Source organism: Hipposideros armiger, unplaced genomic scaffold (assembly GCF_001890085.2).
Source record: "Hipposideros armiger isolate ML-2016 unplaced genomic scaffold, ASM189008v1 scaffold_388, whole genome shotgun sequence".
Classification (NCBI taxonomy): domain Eukaryota; kingdom Metazoa; phylum Chordata; class Mammalia; order Chiroptera; family Hipposideridae; genus Hipposideros; species Hipposideros armiger.
Window position 1 is genome coordinate 10429 of NW_017731738.1, and position 22191 is coordinate 32619.

General features: G+C 43.6%; 1 protein-coding gene across 6 annotated transcripts in view; it reads left to right on the plus strand.

Annotated features, from left to right (window-relative positions):
- Window positions 1–6060: 6060 nt before the first annotated feature.
- The window catches only part of PHF24 (PHD finger protein 24), a 25029-nt gene continuing 8898 nt past the window's right edge, over window positions 6061–22191 (plus strand). For 3 of the 6 annotated variants that reach the window (XR_002126317.1, XR_002126318.1, XM_019663256.1), the window contains exons 1-3: window positions 6062–6256; window positions 19688–20069; window positions 20726–20911. Coding sequence is in view for 4 of the 6 variants with exons in the window: in XM_019663256.1 (XP_019518801.1) it covers window positions 6240–6256; window positions 19688–20069; window positions 20726–20911 (585 nt within the window). In the remaining 2 variants the exon portion in view is untranslated. Of the gene's footprint in view, window positions 6257–6758; window positions 6935–8286; window positions 8346–19687; window positions 20070–20725; window positions 20912–22191 lie in introns of those variants that run through there. The other 3 variants (XM_019663259.1, XM_019663257.1, XM_019663258.1) reach the window with 3 other exon arrangements.

Sequence of the window (22191 nt, forward strand, 5' to 3'; positions counted from 1 at the left end):
ATAAAACAATTTCTATCCACAGGCAGCTAAAAAATCTACATGAAAAAAATCCCACAGAATCTACAAAAAAAGCTCCTCAAACTAATATGCAAGTTTAGCAAGGCCACAGGAAACAAGAACTATACAAAAACCAATTGTATGTCTCTATACCAGCAATGAATAATCAGAAATTGAAATTTTGAAAACTGCACAAAAAACATGAAATACTTAGGTATAAATATAACAAAATACATGCAGGATCTATATACCGAAAACCAATAAAATCAATCAGAGGAAACCTAAATAAATGAAGAGGTATACCATGTTCATGGATTGTAAGAGTCAGTGTTTGTAATGATTACAACTTTCCTCAAACTAATCTAAAGACTTAAGGCAATTCCAATTAAAATGCCAACATGATTTTTTGTACAAATCAACAAGCTGATTTTAAAATGTATATGGAAAGGCAAAAGAACCAGAATATCCAAACCATTTTGAAAAAGAATAAAGTTGGAGGACTCACACTACTTGATTTTAAGGCTTACTATAAAACTACATTAATGAAGTTTAGTATGGGTGAAAGATAGAGACATAGATCAGTGGAGCAGAATAGAGTCCAGAAATTAACCCATATAAAAATGGCCAAATGATTTTTTTTCTTCAAGTATAGTTGACATACAACGTTATATTAATTTCAGGTATACAACATAGTGATTCAATATTTATATACCTTACAAAGTGATCACCACGATAAGGCTAGTAACCATCTGTTGCATACAAAGTTACTACGATATTATTGACTATATTCCCTATGCTGTACATTACATCCCCATAAGTTAAAAAAAATGGCCAATTGATTTTCGACAAAGGTGCAAAGGCAATTCAATAAAGAAAGACTTTCTAAGAAAGGGTGCTAGAACAACTGGACATCCATATACAAAATAATGAATCTCAATCTATACCTCATACCTCATGCAAAAAATAATTTGAAATGGATCATAGACCTAAGTGTAAACAATAAAACTATAAAACTTCTTTTCCTACAAAACACAGGACAAAATCTTTTGTGATCTTGGGTTAGGTAAAGAGTTCTGAGGTATAATACCAAGAGCATCACCCATAAAAGATAAAAATTGATAAATTGGATTTCTTCAAATTAAAATTTCTGCTCTGCAAAAGTCACTGTCAAGAGAATGAAAACACAAGCTACCCATTGGGAGGTAATTTCTGTAAATCACATAATTGCAAACAGACTTATATCCAGAATGTATAAAGAACTCTCAAAACGCAATGATAAGAAGATAGATATCCATTTTTTTTTTAATTGGGGAATTGGGGGAAGGGGAACAGACAAGTTGCTGTCCTTTTTATTCTTCAGTCTAGTTGTGGAGGACGTTGCTTCACTGGTCCAAGTTGGCACCATCATTGTGCTCTTCCTGGGCGAGGCAGATCAGTCGCTGGCTTCTGGACACCGCTTACTGTGGCTGCTGGCTACACACAGTAGCCCATGGCAACCCACTGCCACAGAGGCTGCAACGCCGTCGCCGGAGACTCACGGCAGCCCAGCTCCAGGTTGAGCTGTTGTTCAGCATCTTAGCTGTAGAGGGCAGTGTCACTGGCCCTCATATGTGGGATCCCAAACGGAGCCCTCTGGTGTCCCAAGCCGGCTCTTAACCAATGCACCACTCAGCCAGCCCTAGATATCCAGTTTCTTAAACCAGGCAAAAGATGTGAACAGACACTTCACCAAAAATGCTATTTGGAATAAGAACAGGAAAAGAAGTTCAACATTACTAGTCACTATCAAAATCCAATGAAAATCAATGAGATATTAATATATACTTATTATAATGGCTAAAAACAAAACAAAACTGATAATACCAATTACTGGCGAGGAAGTGGAGCAACTGGAACACTCATACATTGCTGATGGGAATGCAAAATAATACACCCATTTTGGAAAACACTTTGTAAGTTCTTTATAAAGTCAAACATACACTTCCCATACCACTCTGCAATCATACACTAAGTGAAATGAAAACCTACCACACAAAAACCTGTAAGTAAATGTTTATAGTGACTTTATTCATAATCACCCAAAACTGGAAACAGTCCTAATGTCCTTCAACTGACTGGTTGAAGCATAAGAAAAAGAGATGGAAAGAAGAGAAGAAGAACCAAGATTCAGGAAGAGCAGGGATCCACACAGCTCTGGGGTCAGAGCAGCAGTAGTGAGTGGGTGGGTCTTCTCTACAGGACACGCTCTCATTAACTCAGGCCCAGCAGTTCCCAAGCTCTGTGCTGCTTGATTCTGAGGTCAAATTCCTGGGAGAGACTATGAGTGTACCAATTTAAGTTGGATCAATTGGGAGCGGCCAGAGGCAAGTTGCCTAAGTCTAAGAAGGTCATTAGGACCTTGTCCCTGTGCATTGGTGCCATTCAGTGAAAGGAAATTGTGTGCTAGGTAGTTGCCCCAAGAGATGTGTGTTGTAGCCACAGGGCAGCGGGCTCCAAAACCCCACAAGGGAGCCAGTGCAGCTTTCCTCCTCACTCCCTCCATCCAGATGGCTTCCTTGTTAAGTATGGGTAAACTATTTTTCCTTTGTTCTTGGCTAAAAGGTAAAATTTGTAACAGCACATAACCGTCTCCAGGTAAGGTATGCGGGAAACAGTTCCTTGGACCCCCCCTATGACATCATGTTCAAAGTAGAGGCCCATGAAACACTAAGCAAACTGGACATTTCTAAGAGGACCATGTCTGATGGGAAGTGGAAGGTACCAGCACAGAGCAGAGTTCATGGGAATCTCTCAGAAACCTCACAGCCACAGTACTTACGAGAATAGCTTCTGATATATAAAGAACTCATACAACTATGGAAAAAAATTCAATTAAAACAATGGGCAGAAGATCTGAATAGACATTTCTCTAAAGATGACATTCAGATAGCCAACAAGTACATGAAAAGATGCTCAACAGCACTGATCATCAGGAAAATGCAAATCAAATTACAATGAGATATTACATCACACCTGTTAGAATGACTAGTATTAAAAAGACAAGAACTAACAAGTGCGGGCAAGGACATGGAAAAAAAGGAACACTTGTACACTGATGGTGGGAATGTAAATTTGTGCAGCCACTATGAAAAAGTATGGAGGTTCCTCAAAAAATTGAAAATATAACTAACAGATGATCCAGAAATTCCACTTCTGGGTATTTACCTAAAGAAAACAAAAACACAATGACTCAAAAAGATATATGCACTTCGTGTTCATTGCAGCATTGTTTATAATAGCCAAGGTATGGAAGCAACCTAGGTGTCCATTAACATGAATGGATAAAGATGATGTGGTACAGGGGCCGGCTGAGTGGCTCAGCTGGTTAGGAGCTCGCTTGGGAGCACCAGCTCTAAGCAGCAGGGCTGTGGTTCAGATCCCACATTGAGGGCCAGTGACGCTCACCCTCTACAGCTGAGATGATGAACAACAGCTCCACCTGGAGCTGGGCTGCTGTGAGTCACCGGCGACGGCATAGGCTGCAGCTGGGCTGCAGTGGGCTGCCATGAGCTAGGTGAGTGGTTGGCAGCCAGCATGAGCGGCTGGTAGCCCGTGTGAGCTACTGGGAGCTGCTGTGAGCGGCTGACCAACGATCGGTGACCGACTGCCTCACCCAGGAAGAGCACAATGATCATACCAACATGGGCCAGTGAGGCGACATCCTCCACAACTAGACTGAAGAACAACACAGCAATTTGTCTACCTGTCTGTTCCCCTTCCCCAATTCCCCAACGCTGTTACCCTCCCCTCAATTCCCCAGTAAAATCTTAAAAAAAAAAAATGTATTGTAAGCAAAACGGGTGCACTGATTCTCTCCTACTGGAGGTCACTACCAGGATATGAAAAGGACAAGACAGTGGCAGTCTGATTATTTTTCAGAATAATCAATGGCATTCCGATTATTTTTCCCCCACGTCTCTTTAATATCCCAAAAGGTTTTTGTCTAAGGCCTAAAAAGAAATTGCCCTCATTCTCAGGTTTTTATTTAAAATGTTTTGTTTGAACTATTGATGAAAGATCATACGCACTCTCATTAAGTCCTTTATCTGAAAAGTAATAATGCTAAAGGCTTAGGGTGGTCTTAATAAGCTACTTACCCTGCTCAAAAACTTGTAGGGCCTCCATATTACCTACCATATTAAAACATTTATGTATTTAGAGTTCCTTATCAAATATTGGATTGTCAGAAAAGTCATGACACATTTTTGCAATGAAAAACATGGAAAAAAATACATTATGACTTTTCCGACCACCCAATAGATCCTCTCTGCCTTTCTCAACTCCTTATTTATCAAACATTTGTTGAATATAACAATGCTTCTGTTTTCTAGACACTAATGTGGATATGGTGATCATATCTATTAGTCTTATTTGCAAGGATTTATGGGAAAAATGGAATCAAACATTTGAACTCAGACCCTCCTAGAATATTTGTTGCATATGTTTGCCATAACTAAAGGATATGCCAAAAACAAAAACAAAAACACAATCTATCTTGCAAAGGGAGTTCTGTGTGGTACAGGCTCCTCTCCAGCAACCTTTGACCCTGTCCAGAGTCCTGGCTGCCCCCAGGCCTATCTTGTTTACCCCCACCTTGCTTTTTCTTTTGCTATTTCTTTGACCTTGAAAATCTTATCTTGTGCATCCTATTCTGTGCCCCCCACTTGAGGAGATAAACTATCTTCAAAAAGTTTTCACTTATTTACCTCTCCACACTCCAAACAATCCTTATAACATAGTAAAAAGCTGTCTTTTCTGACTATGAGAGGAACTTTGCATACAATTTTTAAAAGAAATTTGATAAATTTTATACTGTTTATAATACATTAATATCAACAATAAGTTAAATGATAATTATGCATTTTCCTTAACCCAAGCACCTCCCTTTACGAAGTAATGTCTCTCTCCTCCTTGGACTTTCCATTGCATTTCATTCCTATATTGAACACAACTTGTTTCCTGTTTTGTAATATGGTTCTGTCAATGCTTGTCTCCTCTGTGAGAGAAAGTTGGCACCTTGAGGGCAAGTACTGTGTCTTACTCTTATTTGCACCTCTTCTAGTTCTCAGCACAGTACCTGGCATCCTATAGGTGCACAATGCACATTTTTTTTTGAATGAAGGAAAAAATTAACCAATAGAGATTTCTATGGTGATATTATTACACCCTTGTCTTCTACATGAGCCTGATGAACAGCCTACAAATAAAACACTTGCCGAAAACAGTTCAGAGAACCCTACCTGTGAAATTGTTGGTGTGATATAATCCTAAAGAATGTTAGGGGCTCCCAGGCTATATGGACAGCTATCCACTCTTTTGTGTTACTTTTACAAGCAAAAAAAGGGGAGTGGTTCCTAAGAAATAAGTATGTACTAACTTTAGAACTCCATATATTAATGGTTAACAGCCTCTCCTTTCTCAGTGGCAGTACAGTAAAATGGTTACGAACTTGCAGTCTGAAGTCAGAATACCTGGATTTCAATCTCACTTCCACCACATATTAGCCGTGACTTTACGTAAATTGTTTAACCTCCCTGTGCCTCATTTTCATCACCAGCAAAATGCTGAAACTAACAGTACATACCCTCCAAAGGATGGTGTAAAAACTAATGACATATATTAAAGTGTTTAGAATAGTACCTGGCACTTTGTTCACAAGTGATAGCAATATGTAGTACTATATTTACCTTATAGTCCCCATTGGTAAGTTCCACGATGTGAAGGGCAAAATGAGTTTTTGTTTTATCCCCTACAGCGCCTAGCACAGGGTTTAACAAATACTAGATGCTCAAAAATAATGACATGAATTGTATTTGAGATATAGAAACTGAATGCACAAGAAAATGAACGTATGTTAAAAACGTAAATGTCATTAATTTAAATAAAAAGGGTTCTTGGCATATCGTTTCCACATCTTCAGTTACTTTTTTATAATTAGTTGCTAGGTGCTTTATGACTTGGTCTTTTTTCGCCCTCTTCAGAGCACGTAGTTTGGTGTAATGCATGTTACAGCCCTCAGAACTGCTGGCCTCCTGACAAGCTGGCTGATCCGATAGTCTGAGGGAAGAGGTTGCTGCAGCAAAAAGTGGGTTACATTACAGTACTGCTTTGCTGCTGGCGATGAAAGGCCAATAATTTAAGAAAACAGCGCCAAGGGAGAGTTGGGTCAGCCAAGCGCTTAACAGCTCATTTGGACACACCGCATGGACACACTGCGAAGGTGAGTGCCCCAATGCCAGGGTCGTAGGCCTGGATGCCGGAGTGGGCAGCTGGGCTTGGTTGATAGGGGAGGTAGAGCCCGGGGCCGAGTCCGCCGAATGAATCATTCTCAGCTCCCCAGCCAGGTGCGGGCCCGCAGGACACTTTGCCCCGGCGTGGGCGGGGACTGTGAGCGGCCTCAGCCCCTGGCGGTGCCCCTCCCGGTGCGCCTCCACTGGGCGGACACTGACCTTGCCGCGGGCGGCCGGGCTGGCGCAGTCCGGGTTCTGCAGCGCCAGGCGCTGATGGGGGGCACCCACTGCCACCCGGACCGACGGCTCCTCGCAGCCAGCCGCCGCCCTCCTGTTGTACCTCGGCTCCTCATTCCCGCACGAGGTCGCCCAACGCGGCCTCGAGGGCCGCGCCTCTAGGAACAGGGGGCGGAGTGGGGCGCGCCCACTGGCCCGCGGAGGTGATCTCGCGCGGGCGCACGCGCCGCAGTCGCGCGGGGTGGGGAGGGTGGGTGTGCTTGGGGCGTGCGCGCCGCCGCCGCCGCCGCCTCAGCCTGCTGCTTCGCCCGCGCCGCCTGCTCCCGGCGTTCGGTCCCAGCACGCCGCTCCCGAGCGACCATGGGCGGCACGGGGCCCGCGGTGTAGTGTCTGCCATCCCCGGACCCGCGTCCCGCACCCTGACGGTCCCGGTAAGCGGGGGCGGGGGCGCCGGGGTCCCGGTAAGCACCCTACGGGGCGGGTCTGCTGGCCGCGGACAACCCTCCAGGGACTCTGAGGTGTTGTGTGGGAGCCGCCCCCGTGGAAGCTCCCTGATTGAATGGAGACTCCCAGGGCTCGCTCTGCATTTGCTGTCCTGGAGGGGCCCAGATATGGAGGGCACCGTCCCCAGAGAAACCGTCTGTGTAACTACGGGTAGGCAAGGGTATTCTCTGGAGTTGCTTCAGTGGAAGACCCTTTGGGAACATAGGGAGCCTCAGGAGCCTGCGCGGTGGGGATGGGCCCCCACAGAGGACCCTTATGTAAAGTAGCACCTTAGTCTGTGCCCTAGAACTGCCTAGAAGGAACCTCTGCCTGGGGGAGAGGATGCTGTCATGGGATCCAGGCCAGGAGTAACTTCCCATATGCCCAAAGGACTTTGGCCTTGACCTCCTTTGAGGCTCAGTGTGCCCTAACTTGTGTCCCTCCAAAGTGGTGGAGAGGCGGGGGCCCTGTGGGTCTGCTGCCTTTGTCCATTGCCCCCCCATTAGGAATTATTCTCAGTGGTAGCCCAGTTTGCTGCAAACTGGAATTTTAGTGAAGGCAGGGACTTCTATAAGAGCACAGGGCACAAGGGAGAGGAGGACCAGTGAGGCCTCTGAAGGAAAGAAAGGAGATTTGAGCCCCTGGACTTGACGATCAGGAAGAAAGAAGTAAGCTCTGGTGGAATAACTGACTCTGGCAGGCCCTGTAAAGAAAGTCCTTTGAAGGAAAGAAGAAAGGATATGTAGGATTATTGAGAACCAGTGTGCTGAGCTCTATACCAGGGATGTTTATCAGCTTATATAATCCTTACAACTGCCTTATGAAATTATCCCCTTTTAAACATTAGGCTCTTTAGACTCAGATTTAGCAATTTGCCCAAGGTCACAAAGCTTGGAATCATAAAATCTGTTTTTCGAAGTTTATTTGGGGAAAAGTATCAAGGAGAGGCAGAAGCAAGAATGCACATTTTAAAAATAAGTTGCATTAAGGCACCTAGCATAAGGCTTTGCTCAGTATAAGCTCAGTAAATGTGATGATTAAGTAAGTGGATGAAGACATATTAATTGGCGATGAGACTACTGCAGGAACCGATTTCCACTGAATCTCTAGAGTTCAGGGTGTGGCTTCGTTCACTGGCAACCTCACTAAAGATGCCTCTGGGTGGCTCTAGACTTAATTGGGTCTGGGAGAGGTCTCTGGGTGTGGTCTTTGACAGGACTTGTTCTGGGGAACTAAGGAACCCTTCAGAGGATGGAGTGTCCTGAGACCACCCTCTCTTCTACAGAATCCTTGAGAGAGGAAGGAGAGACAGATCACTTTTAGGAGGCATGAACCACCCTGTCCCATGGCCATCTGACTGTATGTATCAGCAGACATTGGTCCACATATTAACACTCAGGACACTTTTGCCCAACAGTGCTTCTGCATGCAGAGGAGAAGGGCAGAAAAAGCTCAGAACCAAGACTTAATGTTGTCTGGGGAGTGCAAAGGGTCTGCACCTGACATAGTGATGCACTCTCATCTCGCCCCCTCAGCTGTGGTAGCGCTTTCATTCCACCTGAATCCCAAGGGTGTGAATTTGGGACCAAGGATAGACTCTGGTTTCTTGTCCAGAAATGGAGTGGTGAGGAAGCTAAGCTAGGGAACTTAGCACAGAGCCATTCTGGGAGAGCTTTTCCTGTTCCCCTTCCTCGCTTTTTCCACCCAACCAAACCTAGTGATAGCCCCCTTTAATAGAAGTGGCTTCCTTGGGCTCCTGGGGCTACATAGTGAAAAGAGAGATCAGGATTTGTGAGAAAATAGAATAATCTGGTTTATCAATAGTTAGCTTTTGGTTTTAACTTGATGGCTGCCTGAAGCATGGGTGTGGTACCTCCTGTAGAGCTCAGTGGAGTAAACTGACAAAGGTTTATATTGGTTAAGAACCTCCCCATTACAGAGTTGTTTATAGTCCCCTTTTAGTTCAAACCCCTCTTAGCAGCTTAACACACCAAAATAAACAGGGATGTTTTTTTTTAAGTAAAATCAGAGGAAGCAAGCCTCCAAATATGATCTTTGCGCCAATTCAGAGATTTGTCATTGGGGTTTTATTCCTAAACCGGCCTTTTCATTGAGAGCTCTTGGTATCGCATCCACTTGTGACTCTGGAAAAATTGCTAGATGGCTCCAGATGCTCCCCAAATATTGGACCTTGGATATCACCTCCTAAGAATACTGTCTAACTCTCCCCTAATCACAACATGAGTCTGCAAATCAAATCATTCCAGAATGGGTGTGAAGGACATAACCAGCTGACCTTAATCATCTCAAAACAAATAACAAAAAGCTCTATCCAAAGGGAAATAAAAGGGGAGAGAATGTCTCAACCCTTGGTAAAAAACACTTGAGTGTTTATCAGTGTGTCTGGATTTTTCAGCCTTTAATCTTCCACATCTCCTGTAACTACATTTGTATGATTTTCTTCCACATTTGCAATCTTTTTGACAGTGCTTCCTTTTCCTCAAACATGAATAGTAGGACCTTCCCCAGCCCGTTTGCTATACTCCCTGTATTTTTCCCCCAGCACACCTGTTCCTAAGTGGAACATATTTATGCAAATAGTTTCCTTTTAGCTACAGAATCTATTATCTTCCAGTCCCACAAGCTTTTCTCCAATAGTGCTCTTGGTTTCTGCTACCTTCATTTCCCAGATTGATTTATTCATTTCTGATGGAACTATCATTATCCACTCCACCCCTCAATCTTAATGACCGAGTTCTGACAGGAATTGCTTACCAGCTTCGGACCAAGAAACCCAGACCATCAGTGTCCAGCTGGAGACATGATTATTTTTTCCATTATAACATCCCCTCCATTCTTCCTGCCCTTCCAGAAATCCCTTCGGAGACCCACATACATTAACTAATTGCTGCCTACTTGCCAGTCACTATGCTAGATAAACGTGAGAGTTCCTTGCACTTGAGGAGTTTTCATAGAATCAGTCTTCATTTCTCTAATCATTTACTATAAAGAGTAAGAAAAGTAAAGGAAAAATTACAGCTTTACAGAGTATCCTTAGGAATCAATGTCGGGTATGCCTTTTCTCAGACATCACTGAAATGCAACTGCTCTTCTGTGCCTCCTCAGGCAGCCACGTTTTTAGCCCCTGCCATTGCCCACATTATATTCCTCACTTCCTATGACAGTCATCACAGTACCTTATATTTGGTAACATGTTACAGTTTACAAAGCCCTTTTACATACGTGATCTCTGCTTTGAGAAATGCTTCATTTTACTGGGGTTTTCTCACTAAAACAACAGTGTTTAGGCTGACTGGTGTGCTTTCTCTCTCTCCTTTTCTTTTTTCTTTTTTTTTTTTAAAGCTTCCTAATTATGCTTATGGGTCTTCCAGAGGGAAAGCCCCAATGATTCACTACAATAACCACTTATTAGCTCTTAAGCTATGAAGAGGAGTTTACTGTTGGGACCAAAGGCCAAGCAATGTACTCAATGGTCAGTCCTGGGAATTATCAGGGCTATCCTGCTTCCTAGCCTCAGAAAATCCAATTCTCTGTTTTTCTTTCTCCCTGAAATTCAAATTTATATTCCTTTCTAAACAAATATTTTAAGCATACTATCTCAAACCAGTTCTTCGGGCTGATTCTTATGTGAGAACAGGTTTCCTTGCCTATTTCTCTCCAGCACCTGGCTGGCTTCCTACCATCTAAACCGTGATGGAGTCCCCATATAGCTCCATGCCTTGGCATGTGCTTTTACCTCTTCCTGGAATGCTTTTTTACTCTTATCCACTGGGGTAACTCCCACTCATATTTCAAAATTTAGCTCAAGCAACACCTTTTTTTTATCCCACACTTATGCCCCCTACACACGCACATACTCACAGTGCACTCTCAGGCTGAGTGAGGTTCTATTTGTCATTCTACCAACAGTTATTACGTGCATGATTTATGCCTGACACATAGTAGGCACTCAGCAAATATCTGTAGAATCAACAAACGAGTTGTGGTAATTAAGGTGTAATAAGTGCCTTAAATGGGGCTGAATCTGAGCTTCAGGGCCCCAGAGCTGAGAACAAGGAGCGTGTCTCCATCTTGCTGAAAAGCTCTGCTTGCTAAGTGCAGTCACACCAGCCAGTCACTGATGGTGTGCTGTTCCTTAACTGGTGCTCTGCTTTTGTGGGAAGCCAAACACTGTAGCTTTTGGTGAAGACTCATCCCAGGCCCCTGGAGGCTAAAGATCATGCCATAACTTTGCTGTCATGTATATTAGCGCTCTGTGGGCTTTCAGTAAATATTAAACAACAGCAGCACCTCCCTCTCGCCTCATTCTCTTGAGCTGAGTGCAGGAAGACAGTTTTACTCAGCCTTTAGACCTCTACTCCTTGGAAACCCCTGAAGAGCCCTGTGCAGTTGGGGTGACTATGCCTTTCTGGGCCGACTAAAGCGAGTGCTGCTGTGCTGGATAAACATAGGCGAATGGAAGAAGACAGGGAGGTACCAGGTAGACCTCTCCAGGGTCTGTAGACATGAAAACTGTCTAAAAGCAGTCTGTAGGCTACTGCCAGGCAACAGAATGGCAGACTAGGAGCTGGCTCCAAGAGGACTGTGGTGAGGCGCTGGATTCCTAAAGTAACATCTAATCACCAGAGAACAGTCAGACCATTTCAGGCTTGAACTTCCTCAAAGACCAGCAGAGGGTAAGGGGACTGTTTATAATGGTTTTTGTTTAAACTCTTGGGATTGATGTTGATGTGCACAGTGAGCTTAAGGTCTGTGCTGTGCATTCTGCATTTTTAGACCCTGGTTCTGCTTGTGTTTGAATACCCTTATGACTGGTCACTTTCTGTGTTAGGTATATATGTGTCTTTCTCCGAGGCTGTCAGGCAGTGTTTCAGGCACATGCTTCTAGGAGCTAATTGTCAACCACCTTGAAATTTTTCACCTTATGTGCAGATGCTGCTCATGCTACGTTTCTCCAGCTCACTCCCATCCCCAACCTGGCCTAAGAGGGCTTCCTACATGTGCCCTTAGGGCAGCTGCCCTCCTGTGAGCCAGGCTATGGTGTCACGGGATATAACAGAAATGCAAAGTACAATTAACTTTGGTAATATGAGTCTCTCTTTTCTTGTCATTGTGGTTGTGGACACTGGCTAAATTCCAAAATTCTGTAGCTTTCCCTACAAAATTTCCCTTGTCAAAGAAATCACCCATAACTACTGTATGGTTACCTGTTCTCATCTCTGCCAGCCCTGACTCACCAATCAGGGTCCACTTCTAAGAAGCAGAGTAGATGTGATGAGATGAGCTGGTGAGCTGTGCAGTTTCTAGAACTGAGTTTTAAAGATTTAATGTGATCAGTCTCTCTGGCTAACATTGAAGACAAGAAAGGCTACTGATACCATGATCTCAAATTTCTTGTTGCCCAGTCGTCTCTGCAACATTCATTCAACAAGGATTTATAGAACACATGCTCCATGGAAGGCAGCGGGAACCATCTAGATTTTTCTCCCACGACCTCAGTGAAAAACTGGGATTCCTTTTTCCACCTGCTCGACCCACCCTGGATATTTTTTCCGTCCTCCAACTCAGAGGTTTTCTTTGCCTTGTTCCTGCCTAGGGAAGCCCTCATAACCTCCAAGCAATCACTTTTAGTTACTTTTGAGCCTTTTCCAAACAGCTGCCATTCCTATTTCAAGAATTAGCTGAAAGCAAGTAAGTGTACTTTACATTTAGCATGCGGAATGAGAAGCTTCCTGTCCATTAGGAGGGATGCGCCCAGGCTCGTCACACCCACGAATGTTTATGGAGAGCTTGGGAAGAAAGGTACCCTAGCTGCCTTCCCCTTCCTTATTTCTCCTCCAGTTCCCGCTGTGGAGCAACCCGTCCTCCTCTTCCTCCCACCACTTTGCCCTTATAAATTATCCTATTGCCTTGTAAGCATGTGCTCTGCAGAGAATGGGTGTGTCTTGCACACACACATTCCAAGCTGCCCACATACGTCTTAACCGCCTGACAAATACATCTAGACAGACTTCTCTTACCCGAAGAAAGATTCTGGTTGTCATCTGTTTTCATTTCCTCCAGATCATAGTCAGACAGCCTATTCTACCTTCTACCTTCTTGTCTCTCTCATTCACCACCACCTGCTCCTGTCCCCTGAGGTTTTTTTTCCAAGCCTTCCCTAGATACCACAGATTCACTAACAGTCACATCATTCTAGGGACAATGTCTTTTTATCCCTCTTTAATCCTTGTTAGAGAGGAGAAACCCCCAATTCCACCCACCAGCCAAAGAGGTAATTATTAGGTATAATTTATGGGATCTTTGCAATTGGATTTCCTTTTAACTCACTCTTCTTCCAGCACAGGAGAAGCCAGGTTTTTCTCACCAGACATTTGTTTTTACCCATCGCTAATCATTACCACTTGTTTTTCTAGAAATTAGAGCTGATTTTGTTAATTTCCCGAACACCCCAGTTACCCATCTTGGATGTTTGAGCACATTTGCTTTTAATCAAGATGTCTTTGGTATACGGGTTTGATCCTCTCCATTAAGCATTAAAGATTTTAGGTTCACTCTTGAAGCTTAATTCTGTTGTGTCCTCACAGTTTATCTCAAAATCAAAGCCATGTCAATTCAAAATGACTTGGGGTCTTGTTTGGATTTGGGTTTCTTTTTAATGGTTCTGCTCTACATTTTCTGCCCTTGTGGGCATCTCACATAAAAGTAATAGCAGGGCCAGCTGAGTGGCACGTTGGTTAAGAGCTGGCTTGGGACACCAGAGGGCCCCGGTTCGGATCCCACATATGAGGGCCAGTGACACTGCCCTCTACAGTTAAGATGCTGAACAACAGCTCAACCTGGAGCTGGGCTGCCATGAGTCGCTAGCAACAGCGTAGGCTGCAGCCCCTGTTGCAGTGGGTTGCCATGGGCTACCGTGTGTAGCCAGCAGCCACCGTGAGAGGCCAGCAGCCGCTGTGAGTGGCCGTCCAGAAGCCGGCGACTGATCTGCCTCGCCCGGGAAGAGTGCAATGATGGTGCCAACTTGGGCCAGTGAAGTAACATCCTCCACAACTAGACTGAAGAACAAAAGGACAGCAACTTGTCTGTTCCCCTTCCCCCAATTCCCCAGCGCTGTTCCCATCCCTCAGTTCCCCAATTAAAAAAAAAAAAAAGTAATAGCAGATCCTGTGGTCAGGATTGGAATGTCATTTTTTATTTGTTTTCATGTTTGTTTGTTTGTTTGTTTGTTTTGCTGGTGGTTATCGTCTTCAGTCTTCACTGAAATTTCTTTAAGGACAAACTCCCAAAACCATTGCAATGCCATGATTAACAGTTGAGCTAGCTTAATAGTGATTGTCGTTATCCTTACAGAGAATAATGGTTGTAGCAGGACTACAGTGTGTTGGGAGATGCCTGTGGTTAGTTGGCTGATGCACTATTAATGAATCAGTTCACTTACAGAGTAACCCTCCTAATTGGCTGGCCTGTGTTTAGAACTCTTATTACAGTATCTGCAAAAAACAGTAAGAACCAAGTCCATACCACTGATTTTCCTGCAGTGAATCATTCTTGAAAAAGTGAATTTTGTATGGTTATTACAGGTCTCCAAATAAGTGTTTCTCAACTTTTTTTTTTCCCAATCCATGCCTTCTTGCTGGTAAACATAAATGTCTTATGACTGCTTCTTAAACTTCTGATACAGTGTCTGGAAGGGGGTTCCCCAAACTATTTAGAGAGCTAGTACCTTTTGTGTATCCCCAAGACCAAGGAGATATATAAATCTCTGCTGTGTTGTAGTCTGTGTTAACAAAAAAAAACAAAAAAAAAAAAGTAATGGCTTCTAATATTTGTTTTCCAAACATAAATATGTATATTATAATTGATGTGCTTTTTCAATCCACTCATTTCTTCCCCTCTTCCTAGAGTTTCTTATAGACACCTCGCAACTGCCTACGATCCAGCCAGTTCATCATTTAAGAATCATTGCTTTAGACTTCATATTCCTGTTGAGGTTGTTTCCACATTGAAATCACTATAAACAATGCTCTAATAAATATTCTATTAAATATGTCCGCAGGTCAGAGGATCAGCCTCTCATATAGAGTAGGGTTTTCTTCAGTCAGAGGAATATTAATATCTGTCCATCTCTGCTAGACCTTCCAACCACAGAGATTCTTAAGACAAGCTTGAGAATTCTGTTCTTACATCACTCCAGCCAAGGGGAAAGTTTACCTTGTACAACACAATATTGTCCTTGTCTTTTACAGGTAACCATCTTTAAATCAAAAGACAAAAGTGTGATTCTCTAACCAAAAATGTAAAATGATTCTAAGGCTGTGTTTTTCAAATTGCAGGTCCAGACTCATTAGGAAGTCATGAGATCATTTTAGAGTGTCACTGTAAGGATCGTTTTAATGAAATTATAGAATAGAGGATAGAAAATCTCAGGGAGCATCACATGTAGTAAAAGTAGGATTGTTACACAAAACTTTGGGTTCAGTTACAGATCTATGAACACATGTTTATAACTACACATGTATAGGGTCACACAGTAAACTGTATTTCTTACTATGGGTCACAATAAAAAATTTTGAAAAATATACCACGTAAGGTTTCTGAGGAAAACACTGGCCTTGGGAATCATAATTGATCTTAAGGAAAGTCCATCGTGAAGGGTTGTGTGTCAGTTTTGCATTCTCCCTCTTGGTGTGATGTGCCTGTTCCCCTCACTACAAGTTGAGGACTTGCTTTGTCACCTAACCATAGAGCACAGCTGGTGCCCTTGACGTATGTGGGCTATAGGCCCTGCCTCTTCAAGAACCCCCTGGGTTCACAGTCTCAGCAAAAGCTCTAACATACCACGACTCTCCTGTCCACCCCAGCCCCAACCCCACCCAGGCTGGATACCCTCATTAGTTCACATGGACCTAATATGGAAAAGAACATAAGCATTCTAAATGCTCAATACTACATGCTCCAAACACACTCATTAACAGATAGAGAAACGAAGCCCAAAGCAGTAAAGCGACATGTTCTGGGTCACGGAACAGTAGAATGAGAACTAAAACAAGTCACCAGTTTGCCAACCCTAGAATTTTTTTTATTATACCTATATAATTAATAGGTAATGTAGGAAATTTAGAAAATACAGATCAGAAAAGGTAAAAAATATGCATTCTTATAAAAATTATGTCATAACTTGAGTGTTTTTGTAACTTGCTTTTTTCATTAATATGTTCATATATATATATATATATATATGTACTTTCTAAGGATTTTATTGGTGAATTGGGGGAGGGGAACAGCATTGAGGAATCGAGAAAGGGGAACAGACAAGTTGCTGTCCTTTTGTTCTTCAGTCTAGTTGTGGAGGACGTCGCTTCACTGGCCCATGTTGGTATTATCATTGTGCTCTTCCCAAGTGAGGCAGTCGTTCGCCGGCCATTGGACGGTGGCTCACCGCAGCTTACGGTAGCTCATGCCAGCTGCTGACCAGTCCCACTGCAGCCTATGTCATTGCCAGTGACTCACAGCAGCCCAGCTCCAGGTTGAGCTGTTGTTCACCATCTTAGCTGTAGAGGGTTCAGCGTCACTGGCCCTAATGTGGGATCCAAACTGGGGCCCTGCTGCTCAGAGCTCGTGCTCCCAAGCCAACTCTTAACCAGCGTGCCACTCGGTTGGCCCTCAATATTTTTCATATTGTTCAGTCTTTCATTGTACCATAATTCAACCATTGTTGTCCCCTGTCCAATATTTGTTTGCAATTGGGGGAAAAATTATTTTTAAATTACAATTAATTATTAATTGTCCACTGGGGTACGAACACCTTAAAAAATTTCCTGAATTTGATCATCCACTATTTCTTTAACAAATCTCCTTTGCTACCACCCTGTAAAAGACACTTACTCAAAGTTCATATTACTAGTCATATACTTTAATTTTACAAACAGATTTTACAGATGGGGATAGAGGCACTTTCTTATCTGCTAGTTTTTAAATTCAAAAATATGGATTGGGTTTTAATGGTAACAATTGATGGCAGGGCAAGCACCCAGGCAGGGTAGGAATTTGTACCACTGTGGCGCATACAAGAGTTGTTTCTGGAAAGATGTGACTGTCATCAAATATGTGTGTTAAGGCTTTATTAAAATATCAAAAAGACTTCTCCACAGTTAAATGGTTGGGAAATGTTTATTAAGCATCTGTTCTCTTCCAGACACATTGCTAGGCAGTGGAGATATGCACTGTTCAGGGTAAAAAAACAACCTAATAGAGGAAACTGACATTGATCAGATAATTGTCCTATTGAATATGTAATGACAAAGATACGTGCTCTAGGGCAGAAGAGCATGGTGCTCTGAGCCCCCTGACCTGGACTAGGGAGTCAGCAGTGACTTCCCCGAGGATGCAGTACTTGAGCTGGGCTCTGATAGGCGAATAGGCACTAGTCAGATGTGAAGGAATGTTCAAAGTTCCCCAAAAATAGAGGAATCAAGGCAAACAAAGATGGAAAGAAGGCCAGTGTGGTTGGAACACAGAGTAAAGAAGGGCGGCCAGACCAAACAGAGCCTCACAGGCCATGGTAGAGAGACTGATTTGGAGGACTTTATCCTGAAAGCTATAGAAAGCCATTGAAGTTTTAAGCAGGGGATAACATAACCCTGAGTGTCCCAGAGACATCTTTAATTCAGCATGTACAAAATCCAATTTCATTGTCCCTCTTTCTTATTTCCCAGTTTCTGTAAATGGCACTACTGTTCTAGTTAGTTGATTTAAAACTGCCCTCGCAATAAGTCACACACAGAAAGACTGAATGACATACTGTGTGATCTCACTTATATGTGGAATCCAAAGACATCGAACTCATAGAAACAGATGGTTGCCAGGGATTGAGGGGTGGGGGAAATGTTGGTCAATGGGTAGAAACGTTTAGTTATGACTAAATTCCAGGATCTAACATACAGCATAGTGACTATAGTTAACAATATTATATTGTATACTTGAAAGTTGCTATAAGAATAGAGCTTTAATGTTCTTACCATAACAACCACAGCATAATAATTATGTGAGATAAAGGATGTGCTAACTAACTTTATTGTGGTAAGCATTTCGATATATATATATATATATATACATATATATATATATATATATATATGCATCAAATCATCATATTGTACACCTTAAACGCATACAACGTTATATGTCATATCTCGATAAAGCTGGGAAATAAGTATAAAACTGCCCTCTGTCCCTTTACCTTTAATCCAGTCAGTTATCATTTTATTCCTAAATTTATCTAATTCTGTTTCCATGGTATCAAATAGACTAAATCTTTACTGCTGCCATCATTTTAGTTTAAACCCTCTACCTCTTGCCTGGACTATTATGGTAGCCCTAACTTCACCCCCTACCCTCTGTCACCTTTTCCCCCAAACAAATAAAGGGTAACTTTCTACCCATCCTTCAAGGTCCACTTTGACTCCCAGTAGTGTGGTCTCACCTTCCTTTAGGCACTTCCAGCACTTTGTCTTTCTCTTCTCTGAGTTCTAGTATTAAGTAGCTTGAGTGGTAAGACTGTTCTCCTGTCTTCTATTTCCTATGATGAGTGGTTAGCACCTTGTACATAGTACTATTCAATAAGCCTTGATTATAATGGATTGAGAGCAGGGCTAAAATGGACTTTCTACTCCACTTTACTTAGAACAAGCGTTCCCCCACTGAATTTTGCTCATACCCCTCAGACTAGGAAATAGCTAACAGCTTTGCATTGTGCCATGTGATGCCCTCACTTTCCAATGCTGTACCCTGTTACTGAAGAGGAAAAGCAAGGATGATGTTACTTTGTAATCTATAAAGGATATGAACCTTTCTTTAATAGTTCAGAAAATCAAGGCAGAAAATGTGGAAGTGACATCAATGAAGCCTTAGAAGTGTAAGAAGCACCTGAGAGCTTGTAATGGGCCAGTTGTCTCTTGTCGGGTCTGTTGATAGACAAACAGACCCATAAAGAGGTATAGCTACTAATTAGAGGGGCAAAGGCATGTTTGTGACCTTGACCACATAGATAAGGGGGTAGAGTTTCCTGATTGCCTATTCAGGAGTCTTCTAAAAACAGAAGTTCATTCACTCTGACTCAAAAAGTAGGCATTTGATGTGGATTATCCCTGGATGCATTGTACACAGCACTTATTGGAGGAGCCTCCCTTCAATCAGAAGTCTGAACTGTGTTGCTGCAGTCTTGCTTTAAGCCTTGGGTCATCTTGTGGCAGAAGAGAGACTTGGGCTCTGAGGTCTCCAACTATCCCAAAACAGCAGAGGCCTGGGACCCCTGGACCTAATTGGCTTTGGGACAGGAAGGAAGACAGAGGAACCATTTCACATTTGTAGGGTGCTTTCCAGTCTACTAAGCACGGTTAAGCTCATTTTCTAATGTTACCTTCATGACAGCCTGTGAAGTGTGCTGGGCAGATAGCCCTCATTTCATAGATGGGAAAACCAAAGTCACAGGGCCAGTCAGAAATGGAATCAAGGTCTTCTGACTCTTTAACAATTGCTCTCTTTACCCCACCACTACTGAGTTCCAGAATTGGAGAACTATTTAGTAGCACTTGCCACTTAGGTGAATGCTTGAAACTGATTGGTTTGACATGGTCAGCCATTGGCTGAGTCTGGACCCCTCTGCCTTTTGTCCACAGAGCCATGGGGGTGTTGATGTCCAAACGACAGGCAGTGGAACAGGTGCAGAAGGTGAGCCTAGCTGTGTCTGCCTTCAAGGATGGGCTGCGAGACAGGCCTTCCATCCAGCTCACAGGTGAGCTTCCAGGATCCTGCCGTGGCAGTGTAGAGGGCTCTGTCCATGAGGTGCAGGAGGAGAAAGAAGCAGAGGCAAGCACCCCAGTGCTCCAGAAAGAGAGCAGCCTCAAACGTGCGGCCTGGGAGAGGCTCCGAGATGGGCGTGGAGTGGAGCCTGAGGAGTTTGACAGGACCAGTCGTTTCACACCCCCTGCCTTTATCCGCCCTACCCGGAAGCTGGATGATGACAAGCCTCCAGATATCTGCTTGGAGCCCAGAGAGCCTGTGAGTGTCCAATTAGGGCAGAGTTCCTCAAGTCTTAGTCCTTCTGAGGATCAGGGAGCAGGACAGGGAGGCCTGGGTATGGTTGAAATGAGACTCAAAACCAGCAAGATGGAGTTGACTCCAGAATGATCTTTGAGTTTCTTCCACAAGAATAAAAATGTTAGTTACATCTTGAATTAGTCTTAGTGAAAGACTCAAGGCAGTGGGTGACCATGACAGGCCTTCTGCCAGCCCTCCCACCTAAGGGATAGCTCTACCCCCTGTAGGGGGCATTTGGAAATTTGTGGGGGTAGTAGGAGTTTGGGAAGGTCATAGTGACTGTGGGAGTTGCTATTGGTATCTAATGCAAAGAAAACCAGGATCTAAGTGTCCTGCAATGCTTGGGACAATCTCTCACAATGATTCTTTCAAAAAATGCCAGTAGCATTCCTATTCAGAAACATGGTCACAGAGGCCTGAGCAGCTAGAAGAGCCTACTGGTTCTTATCTTCCAGAGAGAAAATGCTGTCGCCTTAACACTGGCTTCAGTTGCAGTTGTTCCTCTAGGCTGCTCCAGACTCAGCCCCCTCAGCCCCACTTGGGTAGCTCTGTGCTTGGTGGCCAAAGGATCTTGCTGTACTTACACATCCCTGTTCATTCCCGTCATCTTTCCCCAGGTTGTCAACGATGAGATGTGTGATGTCTGTGAGGTCTGGACAGCCGAGAGCCTCTTCCCATGCCGGGTCTGCACCAGGGTTTTCCATGATGGCTGCCTGCGCCGCATGGGCTACATCCAAGGAGACAGTGCCGCAGAGGTGACCGAGATGGCCCACACGGAAACAGGCTGGAGCTGCCACTACTGTGTGAGCCTGGACTGCAGGGACAGTGGGCTGCTGTACCACAGGGGACCTGGCATTTTTCCTAGAAGCCCCGCCTTAGAACGCTGGGTTCTAGGCAATGACCTAAAGAGTTTTCCAGTAGTGGGTATAAGGTTCCTAGAGCTAGGACAGGCTTTCTCTGCTTCAGTACTATTGACATTTGGGGCACAATACTTCTTTGTTGTGGGGGCTGTGTGCATTGTAGGATGTTTAGCAGCTTCCCTGGCCTCTATCCCATTCGATGTCAGTAGCATCCACCCCGTTGTGACAACCAGAAATCCCTCCAGATGTTACCAGATGTGTCCTGGGAAAGCAAATCACCCCCAGTTGAGAACCACTGAGCTAGAGGACTGAATGGATAGGGTGAGGCCTAATTACTCAAAAGTAATTCTGCTTGGAGCAGTGCTTTCTCTAATAGTCTGTAGTTGTCATTCATTGTGCTCATCTGAAAAACCAACCTGAAAGCCTAATCAGCTTGCATCTGATAGGGACAGATTCTATCACAGGAAAACTTCTTAGTCCTGAGATACTCACTTGGCCTACCACTTAACTCTTGGGAGTGTTTATTCTTCATTATGTGATCATTATGTGAATTAAATAACAAATTTATTGATTCAGAACTTTGCAAATTACATATAAACTCCTTTCAACTTTTTAAAAGACAAAAAGCCAGATTCGTATGTCTTTCTCAGCACACCTGAAGAGAATTCAATTCTTGCTTTATTGATCTGCTATCCTACAGATGACTTCATTATTCATTGATTTTGGAGTAAGGAGCATCTGCTGATCCCCCTCTTCTTCCTACTGCCTAGAACAGCGGTTCTCAACCTGTGGGTCGCGACCCCTTTGGGGGTCGAACGACCCTTTCACAGGGGTCGCTGGGTACTCGTATGTGGGCGTATCTGCATGTGGGCCTGGAGACAGATAGAGGAGCGGTCTCTCAGTTCCTAAGACCATCAGAAAATATGTTTTCTGATGGTCTTAGGCGACCCCTGTGAAAGGTTGAGAACCGCTGGCCTAGAAGAAAGCAAAGATGTGCCACTTTCCAATAATTCTTTCTGTATGGCTTGTCCATAAAATGAAATCCACAACAGTTACTGCCAGCCACTTGAACATCTTCCCCAGCTGGCATATGCCACAGAAGATCATGCTCTACAGACAGTCTTTTCTCGTCCCCACTCCTCCAAATGCCATCCTTTTCACTCTGCCTTGCAGTGGTCTGCTACCGTGGGCCTTGGTTGAAGGGTCTCCTTTTTTTTTTTTTT